Source organism: Macaca fascicularis, chromosome 7 (genome assembly GCF_037993035.2).
Source record: "Macaca fascicularis isolate 582-1 chromosome 7, T2T-MFA8v1.1".
Classification (NCBI taxonomy): Eukaryota; Metazoa; Chordata; class Mammalia; order Primates; family Cercopithecidae; genus Macaca; species Macaca fascicularis.
In genome coordinates this window covers 148,768,010-148,785,720 of record NC_088381.1, presented here as the reverse complement: position 1 = coordinate 148,785,720, position 17,711 = coordinate 148,768,010, and the positions used below count along the sequence as shown (strand labels likewise).

Genomic DNA, 17,711 nt, shown 5'->3' with positions numbered 1-17,711 from the left:
CTCTAGTGTTCTCTCCTCGATGTTCTATTTGAGGTGTGAGAATTGATTTGCAATTTTGGTTCTTGCTTCTGTAGAGAGCGGGTATCTGTGTCTCTAGTTAGCCATCTTGAAATCAAATTGACCTAAATTTTTAACTTTAATAGTTAATTTTACTTAATTTAAACATAAGTAGAAATTAGTAGGTGGTAATGTGATTGGATGGTATGAAATTGGGCTAGGAGCCATGTCTTGAATTCTTAGTGGCATAGAAATTACACTGATTTTACTTTAATTTTTTGAATATTGGGTGGCTTTATGGGGGAGGTGTTGATGCATTTTATTGAGGGCCTATTTAAAGAAAAGTTGCCCAAAAAAAGCCCTTTCTATGTCTTCTCAAATCAAAAAAGGATTATTATATTTATTTGAAACAATATTTATTTTTGAAAAATGAAGTCTCTCCTCTATTTAGCTTTCCTTAGTTTCTGTTTCCTCCTGGTGTTTAAAATGGAAAATTGCTTCCTTCCAAGTGCACAAGTTTATTGTATTACGTAAGATAATGGGTCTGTTCTCTTTCAAATAAACTATAATGTTCTATTATGATGTAAGGCAATAATATTAGGTGTTATGTTACATTAAGTTTCTCTCCCTCAATATTTGTTATATATTTCAGAACAATATATATATTTTAAATTTATCTGTGTAATTTCTCTTAGTCTTCTCTGCTGCCACATCAGTATTGGTGAGACATAGGTGTATGTCTTTTATTGATACCTGCCTTGGCCTATTGCATTTCATAGCAAATCTATAATGAAGTTGTTCTCACTTAATCAAAAGCAGTCTCAAATACCAATCTGCTTTAAACTGAAGAATTTTATCCTATTTATATTAAAATTTTATTCTCCCAAAGTGCCTACTTTAAACATCAGATTTGCAGTGTTAAAATTATCAGTCTAATAGGGTGTGAGATAAATTAAGAAAACAGAAATGTACTTTGAGATATGTGTTCCAGGGTCAGAATTTCCCTTGTGTGTTACTGAGGTCTAGATGTTAATTACATGTCCCTTGTGTTTTAAGTTAAACACTCTAAAGAAATGTGTATTTAAAATCTTCCATGTAGTGTACGTCTAGTGAATGAAAGAGAAGTTAATATTTTATTTCTTCCCAAAGAAATGAATGTATTTAATTAATAGAACATGATTTTCTGTAGTTTGCTTAAGTTTAGTATCATGTTTTATTAAAAAGTACAAAGAGGTTGTATGAAGCCTCTCGTAGGATTTGTTTAGAAATAAGTATTTTTAATCACTAAGACTGAAGAACCTATTATTTGGGATTGATGTAGTTTGTGTGTTTCTGCTCCATTTGGCAAAAACAAAATGATAATGGTATATGTGGTCAAAATTAGAATGATAGAAAAGACAGTAGGTTGTATTTTAAAGGAATACTATATGGGATATGGTTATTAGCATGGCCCCTGATGTTTTTATTCGTCTCCTAATTCACTCATTAAAAATTTGAATCAAGTTTTAAAGATTGTTAGTGAATTTTGCTTGAGTTGAAAAGAATTGACTCACATTTTAAGTTTGGTATTCTACTTTCAACCAGTCATGACTTTAAAAAACACCATTTGAAAGAGTATGGTCTCAATGAATGATAGCCTAATTTAGCTTCATGTAGGTATAGTTCAGGGCTCCCAGACTTCCTTTGATTGAGTTGAGTTCTTTTATTCAAAGAGACTTGCCTTAGTTCTCCTGACTGTGGAAAATTGATTACTTATCCTCTCAGTATCAGTTCATGAAAAACTCAAATTATGCTGAAATGAATGAGTTCATCAAGATGTGCAAGCATATGTCAAACTAATTTCCCAATTGAGGTGACTAGGGGATGGCTTAATTGAGAATCTGAAAATTTCAGGTGAAACTCTATTAAATTTGTTAATTCTTTAGTTTATTCAATAAAAGCAAAACTTTATAATATCAGTTAGGAGTTAGTACTGGAAATAGAACTGCTGTAGTGTTCTATTAGTAAGTGTTTGTAATATCATTGGCAGACATGGTCCTGCTTAGGCTTCCAGGGATTGGGAAGCTGCTGCTGCAAAGGCCTCTTAGCTAGGACCAAGGGTGAGATCCGCTGCAGAACAAAACAAATAATGTCTGTATGACTAGTAGCATACGGTATGACTATACTGTATGACTAGTATGTCCAAATTAGCAAGAATATGGTCCCTGCCTCACTTCCACATTCCAAATCTCTAAACATTGCATCTAATTGAGAGATCCTAATTTTTTCCCCAAAACCTAGCTCAAGTGAGTGCTGAGTATTCAGTTTTTGGATTTCCATATGATAGGAGAATATGTTAGAGGGAGGTGGCAATGGGGGCTGATTGCTGTTAGGTCATACCTGACAGTGCCAGTAATCAGTTTTTCTTTTAGTTGAAAGACAGGACCTTACCATGTATTTTTCATTGCCCTTGAGCAGCCTTGTGTCCTTAGTTGGCACCCAAGCAAATGTCAGTTGAATTCATGTTAATCTTAATATCACATTTATAAATATATATACACACATCAATAATGTTATATGCAATACATAATTTCTTTGAAGATTTTTTTAAAGCATGTAGTTCATTTTAGTTTAGTTAATTGCATCTAAATGCAATTAACTGGTCACAAGGAAACTGTAAAATGTTCCAACAAGCTAGAAGTCAGCCTAATTTCAATAAATACAAAATATGAATACAATTTATATATATAAAAATATATACATATATATACATAAACATACATATATATGTTTTTGCACTTGAGTCAGCTATTTTTCTCACCATGGTATTTGTATCCCGTTTAGACGCAGCATTTATATTCATTCAATATTTTCATTTAGTCCCTATTTTAAAGAAGTCATATTATGCACAGGGATTAGTTTAATTTTTGTTCATAGGGTCAGCATTATAGATAATTAATTGAATTATATTTCAAATGGAATTCTATCATTGGCTTGTCTACCACTTACTAGCTTTAATGTTACTGCATTTCCCTTGGAAAGAATGGAACTTTATATGCCTATGGTTGAAATATCATTATCATTGCAGTATATCATTTTGATACATTTAGGCAATTGCTACTTTTCATTGTACTGTGCTTCTGGAAACCATATTATGAAACACATCATTGCAGTTTGGTTTGTGTGGTATTATAAGAAATATTGTAATTAATTGTGTGCATACCAAGGTTTTGTAACCAAAACACATTAAAATGAACTTGTCATTAATTCAAAGTTATAAAAACTTTTATTTAAAAATGATTAAAATTTTAAAATTATTCTTTATGTTCTGTAAAATGAGTATAATGTAAACATCCACATAATTTTGCAGTACACGTATTTATTCTAGCATACGAAAAAGTGTGTTATATATAGTATATAAATATATAAAAATGTAACTATAAATCTTCAACTATTGTATCATGTATATGGTATTTCCATAACTGACAGTTTAGTTAGTATAAACATTAAAATAATAATTTACAGTTAATTTTTTTGTCCTAAAATTTAGAAGAGATTTTCTCAGATATCATAAAACTGGGAAAATGGAATAAATTAAACAAGTGGCTTTTTTTCTTCACTAATTTTTCAGGATGAAATAGAGGCTTTACAAATAATTGATTTTCCATTTGTCCTGTCCCTTATCTTGGGATCATTCTTTTTAAATGTTGTAGAGTCAAATTAATTTGCAGTGTTACGAAAAGCTTTACTTGTGAATATTTGGGAGCCGCGTCTTGTTGATCAGGTTTGCATGTTGATCTTTTTCCTCTTTACCATTTTCCTCTCAAGCCCCTTTCCCTTACTCACACTGGTGTTAAGGGAGCTTTGATCATGAAAGAAGATAGTACTAGGCATACTTTGGCATGAGTGGTGTTGGGAGCTGTGTCACTTCCTGTATTGGCTGGCATGGGAATTCATTTTATTTCCTCCTCCTCTGTTTCTGTCTCTTTTTTCCCCATTGCCCACTCTTTTTCTCTTTAATACTTTCTGTAGTAACTGTTAAATTAACTTCTTTTGTTTCCTTAGCCACTACCTATTTTTTTTTTAAACGTATGGCTGTTGTTTTGAAGAAAGTATCATTTCTTTCTTCACCATAAAATCAGATAAAGTCACTCAGGAATGAAGTGTTAGCATATAGTAGGCAGCATAAATTTGGAAGAGAGGCAAGATTTGAAATAGATCCCAAAGAATTGTTCATATATATCACATTTATTAAAAATAACTGAGAGATGTCTGTCTTGCCTACTAGGCCCTGTAGTTCTCTGGAGCAATAGAACACAGAAATATGCTATGTTATTCATCTTCATGTCTCAGCAACTAGGATATTGCTGAGTGCAGTAAATATTTATTGAATTGAATGAAAATGTGTATTGTCTTCAGAAAAACTGACAAATGTGTTCTTTTCCAGTCTTTCAAATGCCACAGTTTGTTCTTATGTGTGATAAGCCAGCTCCATTGAATTTGATTGCTGAAATTCAATTCAGATGAGAGAAGAATTGGTTCTAAAAGTCCATTCCTGTTTAAAAGGATTATGTTCAATTATTTTTAATGTTGCCATAATATTTAATATCCTAGTGTTAGCATAAAGTCTTTTGATGATTAATCTTTCTCAAGTACATACCTAATCATGTTATTCTCCTGCTGGAAAACCTTTGAAAGCTTAAACTGGATTTCAGTATCTAAGTCAATTTCTGACCTTACTTTTCTTTTTTTTTCTTTATTTCTTCTGGAAAAAAAAAAAAAGAAAAGAAAAAACAGGATACATGTGCAGAACATGGAGGTTTGTTACATAGGTTATATGTGTGCCATGTTGGTTTGCTATACCTATTGATTCATCCTCTAAGTCCCTCTCCTCACCCCCCATTCCCCAACAGGCCCCCCTGGTGTGTGTTGTTCCCCTCTTTGTGTCCATGTGTTCTCAATGTTCAACTCCCACTTATGAATGAGAGCATGCGGTGTTTGGTTTTCTGTTCCTGTGTTAGTTTGCTGAGGAGAATGGCTTCCAGCTTCATCCAGATCCCTGCAAAGGACATGATCTCATTCCTTTTTATGGCTGCATAGTATTCCATGGTGTATAGATACCATATTTTCTTTATCTAGTCTATCATTGATGAGAATTTGGGCTGATTCCATGTCTTTGCGATTGTAAATAATGCTGTAGTAAACATACGTGTGCATGTATCTTTACAACAGAATGGTTTATATTCCTTTGAGTATATACCCAGTAATGGGATTGCTGGGCCAAATGGTATTTCTGGTTCTAGATTCTTGAGGAATCACCTTACTGTCTTCCACAATGGCCAAACTAATTTACATTCCCACCAACAGTATAAAAGTGTTTGTGTATCTCCACAGCCTCACCAGCATCTATTGTTGTGGGATGGTTTCTCATTGTGATTTTGATTTGCATTTATCTGATGATCAGTGATGTTGAGCTTGTTTTTTTTTTTTTTTTTTTTGGAGATGAAGTCTCGCACTGTCACCCGGGTTGGAATGCAGTGGCATGATCTTGGTTCACTGCTGCAATCTCTGCCTTCCGGGTTCAAGCGATTCTCCTGCCTCAGCCTCCCAAGTAGCTGGGATTACCAGCACCCACCACTGTGCAGCTAAATTTTTGTATTTTTAGTAGAGACGGGGTTTCACTATGTTGACCAGTCTGGTCGCAAACTCCTGACCTCGTGATCCGCCCACCTTGGCCTCCCAAAGTGCTAGGATTACAGGCGTGAGCCACTGCACCTGGCTGATGTTGAGGTTTTTTTCATATGTTTGTTGGCCACGTAAATGTCTTCTTTTGAGAAGCATCTGTTCATATCCTTTGCCCTCTTTTTCATATGGTTGTTTTTTTCTTGTAAATATGTTTCAAGTTCCTTCTCAATAAATTCAGAAAAGGCCTTTGATAAAATTCAACATCCCTTCGTGTTAAAAACTCTCAATAAACTAGGTATTGATGGAACATATCTCAAAATAGTAAGGGTTGTTTATGACAAACCCACAGCCAATATCATATTGAATGGGCAAAAGCTGGAAGCATTCCCTTTGAAAACTGATACAAGACAAGGAGATCTCTCACCACTCCTATTCAATATAGCTTTGGAAGTTCTGGCCAGGGCAATCAGGCAAGAGAAACAAATAAAGGTATTCAAATAGGAAGAGAGGAAGTCAATTTGTCTCTGTTTGCAGACAAAATGATTTTATATTTAGAAAATCCCATCATCTCAGCCAAAAAAGCCCTTGAACTGATAAGCAACCTGACCTTATTTTTAAATCTCTCTTTAGCCCTCTCAAGCTATTGTCATAATCAGCTACCAACAGTGAAATCTGTTGCTCGTGCGTTTTTATGGTAGTGAATGCTCATTTCTTTCCATAAGTGACCCAATCTTCTCTTCACATTTTAGTTTGCTTTCTTTCTCATGTTTCATTTCTCTTCTTTCTGAGGTCTTGCTGAACAGAGTAGTTTCTCTTGAAACCTACTAATTTAAGTCTGGTTTCTACTAGTTAACAGCAATGTCTGTTCTCTCCTGCTCATTCATATTCACCCCAATCAGTACTTGTACTGAAGTACTTCCTTAGTGCCTAGCCTATTGTCTTTAACATAGAAAGGAGTAAGTAAGTAGTCTATGCCTGGTTTAGTTGTAACACAAGTCAACCTTATCCTGTGATTGTTTTTTTCAGTTCACAAACATTTCAGAAAAACCTCTGCATCAAGGACGTATGATTCCTATTCAAGAGTTCCTCTTGTCTGGAAGGAACATGGCAACTTAGTTATTAAAGGGGTCATTTGAATAGTATCCAAGCCATTAACATAGTGAAGTGGAATCAATATTGGATTGACTATTAGGGACCTGTGTTTAGTACTTTCTCTGCCAAAAACTATCTACCTTGTCTTGGATTGATTACTCTTCCTGTGCCTCAATTTCCTGATCTGTAAAATAAAGACATTGGATTATGTCACTAATTCTAACATTGTTGCTAGCAAGATACAAAAAGTTCTCTTTATTGAGTTTCTAAAATGTGTCAGTTACTCTTTTGGGTGCTTTATCTTCATGTAGGTTATCATTCCTCTGGAAGTTGGTGGTGTTGAGTCCATTTTATAAGTGACGTTGTATCGGGGGAATCCACCCCCAATATTTCAACGTAGGTTCTTTCGATTTTCCATAAGTGTCCGTCGGCTGAGAAATAAAGAGAAAGAGTACAAAGAGAGGAATTTTACGGCTGGGCTGCCGGGGGTGACATCACATCTCGGTAGGACTGTGATGCTCACCTGAGCCTCAAACCAGCAAGTTTTTTATTAAGGGTTTCAAAAGGGGAGGGGGTGTAAAACAGGAAGTAGGTACAAAGATCACATGCTTCAAAAGGGAAAAAGCAGAACTACTAATAAGGGTCTAATGAAGATCACATGCTTCTGAGGGAACAGGACAAAGGGAGAAAGCAGAACCACTGATAAGGGTCCAACAAAGATCCCAAGGCAAAGGGCAAAAGCAGAACTACTGATAAGGGTCTATGTTCAGCAGTGTGCATATTTTCTTGATAAACATCTTAAATAAGAGAAAACAGGGTTCAAGAGCAGAGAACCAGTCTAACCACAGTTTACTGGGGCGGAGTTTTTCCCCACCCTAGTAAGCCTGAGGGTACTGCAGGAGACCAGGGCGTATCTCAGTCCTTATCTCAACTGCACAAGACAGACATTCCCAGAGCAGCCGTTTATAGACCTCCCCCCAGGAATGCATTCCTTTCCCAGTGTATTAATATTAATATTCCTTGCTAGGAAAATAATTTAGCAGTATCTCTCCTACTTGCACGTCCATTTATAGGCTCTCCGCAAGAAGAAAAATATGACTCTTTCTGCCTGATCCTGCAGGCAGTCAGACTTTATGGTTGTCTTCCCTTGTTCCCTAAAAATTGCTGTTACTCTGTTCTTTTTCAAGGTGCACTGATTTCATATTGTTCAAACACACATGTTTTACAATCAATTTGTACAGTTAACACAATTATCACAGTGGTCTTGAAGTGGCATACATCCTCAGCTTATGAAGATAACAGGATTAAGAGATTAAAGTAAAGACAGGCATAAGAAATTATAAAAGTATTATTTGGGAACTGATAAATGTTCATGAAATCTTCACAATTTATGTTCCTCTGCCACGTCTCCAGCTGGTTTCTCCATTCGGGGTCCCTGACTTCCCACGACAACGTTGCTTTGGTTCACGAAGGGTAAGCACCCTTCTAAGGTCACAGGATAGAGCTGGGATTTGAACGCAAGCCTGAGTGACTCATTCTCTTTCCATGAGATGCCAGAGTCTTCCGAGAGATGTGACTTTTGAGTCATTACAGTCTGGCAGTTTTCTCACTTACCCTTACAAGTTTCTATACAAAGTACATAAATACTATAAATGAAAATGATTATTTAAAATATGTATTGTTTAGAGTATCCTGGCTTATTTGGGGGTAGATTTTCCATTTTTGATATATGTTTTTAAATGTTCACCAAGGTGCCCAGTCTCTTGTGTGTGTTCACTGTCAAGTGTTAGTAGAGGAAAAATTGCATTATATTATATTATACTTTTGTTCCATCAGTGAACAAATAAGTAGTTATTGTTGCCGCCTATACGGTAGTCTACTTTATGTCTCTTAAACCCTCATGGAAAATGTTTTAGATGCAGGCTTAACAGTTCTTTTCTGGCATTTGAGAACTTGGATGATAAGTAGTTTTCTACACTGAAATGAAGTTTTACTTAAATAATAATAAGGAGAATTCACTGTGTCCAGACTACAAAAAATATAGTTTATTTTGACCACCTGATTTCTGAGAGTCTAAAATTTTGCTCCATACAGGTAGCTGGTGCCCAAGTGACCAGCCCCTAATTAAAACTTTGGACACAATGAGCTTTCCAGATAGATAACACTTTATATGTGTTGTCAGAATTCATTGCTGGAGGAATTGAACATGCCCTGTGTAATTTCACTGGGAGTAATTTCTTGGAGTGTGCACCTATTTTCCACTGGACTTCACTTCATGTGCCTTTTTCTCTTTGCTAATTTTGCTTTGTATCTCTCCTCTTTAATAAATCTTAACATAATTATGACTGTATTATGCTGAGTCCTATAAATCCTTCTAACTACCAGCAAACCTGAGACCTTCAACACAACTATCCATCAACATTTATTTCCACTTGAAGAAGAAAGAGAAAAGAAGGGGAATTGAAAGGTATAACGTTTTAGATTTAGATGGAGCTTTTATAAGCCTTTTGGCATTGTATGGGCAAAAATGTATGGTAATATGGATAATTCTGTTTTTGAGTTGTTCCTTTTTTTGACACTGCTTATATAGCGGAAATAAACATGGACTTAATTAAGTGATACAAAATTTAACCATTCTGCTTTAGTGGCTGAGATAATTTCACACAATCTAAATATAAAAAGTTCTTCAGTGTAGAAGATGCCTCCAGGAATATGTAATAGTAATAATGGAACTGAAAATCATTATAATGGAATAAATAAGAAAAATGCTTTTCATTTAGCATTTCTTGTAGTGCATCAGGAAGATAATATTTACTACTTGTGCCTTAATATTTACTATAAATATCCTGAAAACATTTATGCATGGATTTATTATGTGTTTGTACACTTACATGCTCTAGGTATATGTGCATGTGTATGTGAGTGAGAGTGTATGTGTGTTGGGAATTGATATGAGGGTTCTGTAGTACAGTCCTTTGATTGATGTGGGATAAATATTTATTACAGTTAGATTTTTCTGATTGATTATTTGAGGAAGGTGGATTAAAGAAATGCCAAAACAATGGCTGAATACGATCCTTAGGAGAATATAGGAAGGACCTCTATAATGAATTTTACCTTAAAAATAACACAGGCTGATAGCAAAGGTGTAGCTACTGATAGTTTCCAGACTCAGGGCAGTTAGAAGAGGTGTTCATCTAGGACAAATTCAAACCTGTTGATTAGTGAAAATCACAATTATTTACAAGAAGATCCATACCGTTTTTTGTTCTTTTATACTCACATACCCAATCAATGACATGATCTTTTCAAATGTTATTCAAAGTGAATTATTGCACATAGCATGTTAATATAAGAGTCTGCCATTTTAAAATGTGAGAACAAAAGAGTTTGCCTGCATAAGCTCTGGGCTTGAATATGTTAATCCTGTGCTCCCTGTTGTTGCTCTGTAATTACAGAAGAATAAATAACCCTGAACTTATTTTCCTTCTGGGTTCAAGTGAGTTGCTGGAGAAATCCAAAGAATTTGGTATACTCTTGGGCCCATTATCAATTTGAGACTATCTAACTAGAACCTTATTTCTGTTTGTCATCTTTTAAACATCTATCAGTTGTTCATTTCCTCTTTTCCTACAGTGATTTTTTCAGATCTTCTCACTATTAAAATACACAATTTAACTCATTTCCGTCCTCCCTCATCAGAGAGCTACTTTCCTGCCATTTTAGAAGGACTGCCTTTTTGTTAGGAGTTGGTCCTCAGATAAGTTTACTTCTTGACTTACTAAATGTAAGACACCTGTGAGATTTCTAAGTGTAGAAAGTTATGAAGCTGTTGCAGGAAGTCAGGGACACCAAACGGAGGGACTCACTGACACCATGGCAGAAGAACAAAAATTGTGAAGATTTCATGAACATTTATCACTTCCGCAATTGATACTCCCGTGATTTCCTATGCCTGTCTTTACTTTAATCTCTGAATCCCGTCATCTTTGTGAGGAGGATGTATGTCACCTCAGGACCCTGTGATGATTGTGTTAACTGCACAAATTGTTTTTAGAGCATGTGTGCTTGAACAATATGAAATCTGGGCACCTTGGAAAAAGAACAGGATAACAGCAATGTTCCGGAAACAAGGGAGGTTACCTTAAACTCTGACTGCCAGTGAGACGGGTGGAACAGAGCCGTATTTCTCTTCTTTCAAAAGCAAATAGGAGAAATATCGCTGAATTCTTTTTCTCAGCAAGGAACATCCCTGAGAAAGAGAATGCGCCCCTGAGGGTAGGCCTCTGAAGTGGCCACTTTGGGGGCAGCTATCTTTTATGGTTGAAGATGAAGAGAAAGGGATTAAATAAGTCCCGGTCTCCTATAGCACTCCCAGGGTTATTAGGACGGGGAAATACCTGCCTAAGAAATTTTGGTCAGACCGGTTGTCTGCTTTCAAACCCTATCTCCTGATAAGATGTTATTAATGACAATGCGTGCCTGAAACTTCATTAGCAATTTTAATTTCACCCCATCCTGTGGTCCTGTGATCTTGCCCTGCCTCCATTTGCTTTGTGATATTTTATTACCTTGTGAAGCATGTGATCTCTGTGACCCACATCCTATTCGTGCACTCCCTCCCCTTTGAAAACTGCTAATAAAAACTTGCTGGTTTTACGGCTCAGAGAGCACCATGGAACCTGCCAACATGTGATGTCTCCTCCGGACACCCAGCTTTAAAATTTCTCTCTCTTGTACTCTTTCCCTTTATTTCTCAGACCAGCCAACACTTAGGGAAATAGAAAAGAACCCATGCTGAATATCGGGGTTGGGGTTCCCCCAATATGAAGCCATTAGATATTTGAAAGTCTGGAGATGAGGAGTTAGTATGGCTTCTGAATGTAGGACTTACTAATACCTACTAATATCTGTCTACCTAAATACTCATCTACCAAGGATATTGTGTAGGTGAGATGATTCATAATATTGGAACTTTATAGAGTTATTTAGATTTAAGAGGCTAAATGGTAGAAGAGACTCAGGAAAGGAGATTATGAAAGAAGAAGAGGAAGATAGAGAGCTAGTGAAAAGTGGTATTGTGAAAGTTAAGGAAGCAGAGAGTTAGAATGAGCAAGGGGTTATTAACAGTGTCACATGCTACAAGGAAGCTAAGTGAAGGAAATTTTTGTTTATTTTGTTTTGTTTTGACTGAATCTTGCTCTGTGGCCTTGGCTGGAGTGCAGTGGCGGAAGCTCAGCTCACTGCAAACTCCACCTCCTGGCTTCGAGCTGTTCTTGTGCCTCAGCCTCCTGAGTAGCTGGGATTACAGGTATGTGCCACCACACCCAGCTAATTTTTGTGTTTTTAGTAGGAGACAGGGCTTTTGCTGTGTTGTCCAGGCTGGTCTCGAACTCCTGGGCTCAAGTGCTCCACCCACCTTGGCCTCCCAAAGTAAGGTTTTGAAAGAGTTTTCGTATTTGGCTGTAGGTGATCTTGGGGGATCTTGATGAGAGCTATTTTCATAGTATGATGGAAACCAGACGTAGTGAACCAAGAGAACTGAAATATGGTTGTGGGAGCATCAAGTATGAACTACTCTTTCCAGGAGCTTGGCTTAAGAGGTAGATGAGTACATGGTACTTGGTAGAAGATAATGTAGGATTGAGAAAAGTGCTTTTGTTGCTGGTGTTTTTCTTTGTTTTTATTTTTAAAAATCTTTACTGTTAGTTTTTGAGATGAGAGAAGTAAAGTGGAATAGTCAAGTAGGAAAATCACAGAGATAGGCTATTTGTCTAAGGAAGAATCCCCTTTCCTTGGAGGCTGGAAAAGAGAAGAAATTGACCATTGGTAAATTTTAAAATACAAGTAGGATATATTTGGGGTATCCTGCATTAACTGCCTGCCTCAATTTTACTTTTGAAGGAGGAACTATAGTACATACCAAAACCAAGGGTAAAAATGGGAGGGTCAGAGATGAGACTTTTTGTAATAATGGCCCTTGTGTGAGCTGGGTTGAGGCATGTGGAAGACTTTCTGGGTGCCAATGAGTTGACTCTCAGTGTGTGGTCACATCAACTGATAGTCTTGTGTGATGTTTCTTACAGGACTCAACCCAACGTAGGAATTAGTAATTTTTTAAGTTCACCTAGAGTTGGTGGTTTTGTTGGTAATGTTCAGTAAATGAACAGTTTAAAGAGGGAGGCTCGGTGTAAGCAAGAGATTGGCTAAAGTGAAAAAATAATAGTGTTTGGGTTAGAAAGCCAGGATTTAAAACTAGCAAAAGAAATCTCAAGGGAGTGGTCATCTCCTTGACAATGAAGCACAGATAACACAGAAGGAAGAGGGTGTAATAGCTGATTAGATTGGTAATTAAATCCAAGAGTTATGGGAAGAGGATGGAGTGAGGAACCTCTTGCTTTAAAGGTGGCAGTTCTGATAAAAACACCAAGATAAAACCGTGGCAGTGGGTGACTGAAGAGGCATGGAGTTGGGGTCATCTGAGAATCTGGAAGTTTAGCAATAGGTTGATAACATGGGTTCTAGAAGCAAACTATCCAGGTCCAAATCCCTATGCCCTCACTTATTAGGTATGTGGTCTTGAACAAATTATTAACTGCAGCACATGTTGGTTACTTTTCACTGAAATGGGGATAATAGTGTCTCATTTTAGATTTGTGTTGGGATTGAATGAGGTAATTCATATAAAGCATTAAATCTTGGTATAACTTGAGAACTCAATGCATTTCAGTCACAGTCATAGTTATTTGATTATTATTGCTCCTTTTCTTTTAAATCTCAGCTTATGCATCACCTCCTATAGGAGACTGTCTGCAGCCACACTGTAGACTATAGACGCCTTTAGGTAACTCTCCATCATGTTTTAGCACCTAGGACTATCTACGATAGTGGTTGATGAAAATACCTCCCTAATTAGAGTTAGCTTCTCTGGTATTAAGACTGTGTCCTATTAATTTTCTATAAACCATATGCCTGATGAACAGGAAGTGTAACCACTTTCTTTCCAAGGATTTGTTGAAAAGAAAAATAAGTTCCATTTCTCTTTTGATGAGGAATCACTTGATTGCTGCTTGTTAATCAAGTTGATTTCTAGCATATTGGTAATACTTTTAGAATAAGAGCAAAAGGTAAACCATAATTACAGGGGTTTTTCTGATCTTATTGTAGAATTTTCTACACACACAAGTACACAGTTCTCAATTTCCCATTTGGGTGGATGCAGTGTCTTCCAGGCTGCCTTGAATTTAGCAAACTGGACAAATGCAAACCTGTTGCCTAGAAAATGAAGTTTGTTTTTGAGGCATTTAAAAAAATGTTTGCCGTAATGTCAGACTATGATTTTAATCATGAGGGAGATTATATTTAACCTTATTTGAGCCATAGATCATGGAATCTGGACCTGGAAACTCTGCTGATGGGGCCAAAGGAGCTTGGTAAATGTTTCTAGTTTCATTTGTCTGGGCCTTAGTTCGGTGGAGATGTTATTTATTGTTTATCCAACTCACAGCCTCATTCTAGCCCCTTGAACCCATTCTTATTTGGGCACATGACATTTTTATGTTACCATTGTTGCCACTAAGTATTTGGAAAGTAAGGCTCAGGAGGGGCAGCTTATGTGACCCATTGTAAGCGCTTTATTTCTGAATTTATCACTTTCTTACAAAGCTTTACAAAAGTGGCTTAATGTTAATGATTCTTTAACGGCTTAATGTTAATGATTATTTTATTTGTATAAACTTACTTAAAACAATATCTTCTCATTTTTAAACTTAAAATATTTACTTATTCTTAAAATATGTATTAATCATGATGATTTAGTGTAATTTCCAAATATATAATCACCATCCTGGCTTTAGGGAAGCTAGACTTAAGGTTTTTTTTCTTGATTAGAGAAATATTCAAAATAAAGTTAAATTAAATGTATTTATAAATGTGTACTGTAGTGATTCATATCAGCTTGGGATAAGTGCTTCAACATATAATATTATGTTGGTTTATCTGGAAATAATCAATGTATAAGCACTTTATTGGGAACCTAATATAGTGTTATCTATGCTGATGTTTCTGTCACTTTATTGTTACTTATTTTTTTTATTATAATTTTGTTTTGCTGCCAGAAAGCAAAATGTTATATATGATTGCTACTAATAGTTCTCTGATAACCTGACAAATTTTAAAACATTAATATTTCTTCAGTTGGACAGAACACTAGGTTGTTACTAAAATAATGCACATTGTTTTCGTCAAAAGTGCCTTCTATTTTAGTGACAGTCAATTGGAAACCCGTATTTTCCTTTTTTGGACAATAAAATAGTCCAAAAAAGAGGGAATATTTATATAAAAAATTGTTCCCAACTAATGTGGTTATAAAATACAAAGAAAATGACTCATATTTTCTAAATTGATTGCTAATGAATTTTAATACAGATGATTTCCATTTCAGTGACATTAGAGATTCTTGTTTGATGATATGCTACACATCTAATTTTGACAAGCATTTGTTCCTAATGTTTCACATGCTTTATTCTTAGATTTTAACACGTGAACTGGAGAATGGGGAAAAACAGCAACTCCAGATGTTGGATCGACTTAAGGAGATCCAGAATCACTTTGACACATGTGAGGCTGAGCGTAAGCATGCTGACCTTCAAATCTCAGAGCTGACTCGCCATGCAGAGGATGCAACCAAGCAGGCTGAGCAGTACCTCAGTGAGCTCCAGCAGTCAGAGGCCCTGAAAGAGGAGGCGGAGAAGAGGAGGGAAGACCTGAAACTGAAAGCTCAAGAATCCATTAGGCAGTGGAAGCTTAAACATAAGAAGTTAGAGCGAGCGTTGGAGAAACAATCTGAAACAGTTGATGAACTGACAGGCAAGAATAATCAGGTATAAAAGCCACATTCCTAAGGAATGGTTTTCAATGTGACCCATCCATTCATTCATCTGTCCTTTGAAAAAACACTTGAGTGCCATACTGTGCATATAATCAATATGCCCTTGATAGAAGAATCCTTATGGTTGACTGTTTCAAAGTATAAAAGTTAATTTTTAAATATTTTTTACTTAAGCCTTTTCATAGTTTAATATTATGTGGCTTTTCAGAGTTGGCCCATCAATAGATGTACCCCTTGCCCCAGTTTAGGTGTAAGTTTCCTAAATTGAATTATTCTTTAATCTCCTAATATTCCAATGGAAGAAAATTATTAAATCTTCCTTATTTTCACACAACTTTCCTCCCAATGCATGTATTTTAAAATCTCATTTATTTATATATTTCAACTAGGTATTGGTTAGAAAGAAGCATTTAAAAAATGCAGTAGTTACTAGGGCCATTTACTGGCAGCAACTGTAATGGGCTTACTTAAATGCGTACGCTGAGGATCTCACTGACTGAGCAGTGTTATGGGATCACAATTCTCTTCAAGACTTTGCTTTTATGCCCTTTTGATAGCAACAAAACGCGTTTCACTCATCTATGTATGCATTTCACATTAACTTTTCTCTTGTATAATCGGTTACTTTAAATGGATTTTATGCTCCTATGTTGATTCTCATCTGATATATCTTTGGGTTGAATTAAACCCAGATGTTTATAAGATAATAAGCAGGAAAGTCATGATTGATTTTTATCCATGTTTATTCTTGGTTTATCATTTGTGCTTTGTCATTTGTCACTTGTCAAGAACTCTGTACATTCCAAAAGAATAATCATTTGGATAAGTTGACTTTCTTTGAAAAGAAAACAAAATGTAGGGCATTATATTTATAAAATCAATTTTCAGCTTTTAAGAGTGACAGATGCTTATTTCAGATGAGCTGTCATGGAAAAGATACTTTATCTTTTACATATGAATTTCTCGGACATATAGAAGATGAAAAAAATGATCATTTTGCACTCACTGCAGATTGCTTTTCATTTTAACCTATCTGACACATACTGGGTGGCTGGTTGCCCTGAAGTAAAGCAGTTCTAAACCTTTCAGACTTGTGCCTGAACTGATCTGATCCCAGGAAATTGCTCTATCTTGATTATTCTGTTGTCAGCCTGATCTGGCAACTGGCTCAGTGAGCCTGACTGTAAGGTAGGTAGGTAGCTAGCAAGAAGAGTGGTTGAGGGAATTGACTGATTGAAAATCTCATCTGGAGATTTTACTTAATTAGAAGAGATTTAGAAGGGTCCATGTCATCATACAGTATTCCAGTCCATGGTGCTGAGACTTTTCTACGTTGAGTTTTCAGAATATTAAAAATTGTTTAACAATCATTTCCCAGAATACTTCCAATTATTTTTATCACTTAGCATTACTAATGATAAGCAAAGAAGCAGTTTTAAAGTGATTGCCACAGTTAAGTTCGTAACACAATTATCACAGCAGGCATTGTAATTTCTCCTTTAAAAGCCTTAAAAATTAATGCAGCGTGTTGCAGTTAGAGCAATGGTTTTTCAAGGAAAAAGAGTAAGAAATGTGCTCAGTAAATCTGTGATGTGGAAATACGTGGTAAATAATTTTGGAAAAATTTTTAAAAAATATATTACTGAATATTATTTCAAAGGGATATTTAATTCTTAATAAAATCACAAAGCCACCTTAACACATTTGTAATACGGCTACTTTCTTTTTGATTTTTAGGGCTAATTATTTTCAAAAACTTACTCCAAGGTATTTTGGAAGGGTGTATTAAAATAAAAATTATACTGATTTACAAATATAACATATGGTGGCTTAAAGAATAAATTACTTAATAAGTACCCTTACTGAGTCATTTTATATGCTCATATGATGCTCTCCTCATATTTGCAGTATGGTTCTGTGTCTACCGCCAGTTCTCTTTTTCTAGCATAATTTATTTTCTGCTTTAAGATTTGTTACTTAAAAAATATACTAAATGACAAAAGGCTTTTTTTCTCTTAAAAACTTCTCTGATTTATTTCTTTTTTCCTGCTTTTTACATTTCTGGAAA

General features: G+C 35.6%; 1 protein-coding gene across 14 annotated transcripts in view; it reads left to right on the top strand.

Annotated features, from left to right (window-relative positions):
• The window catches only part of CEP128 (centrosomal protein 128), a 441,752-nt gene that overhangs the window by 128,233 nt on the left and 295,808 nt on the right, over nt 1–17,711 (top strand). For all 14 annotated transcript variants that reach the window (XM_073998545.1, XM_073998538.1, XM_073998537.1 and 11 more), the window contains one exon: nt 15,285–15,635. In XM_073998545.1, coding sequence (XP_073854646.1) covers nt 15,285–15,635 — 351 coding nt within the window. The remainder of the gene's footprint in view (nt 1–15,284; nt 15,636–17,711) is intronic.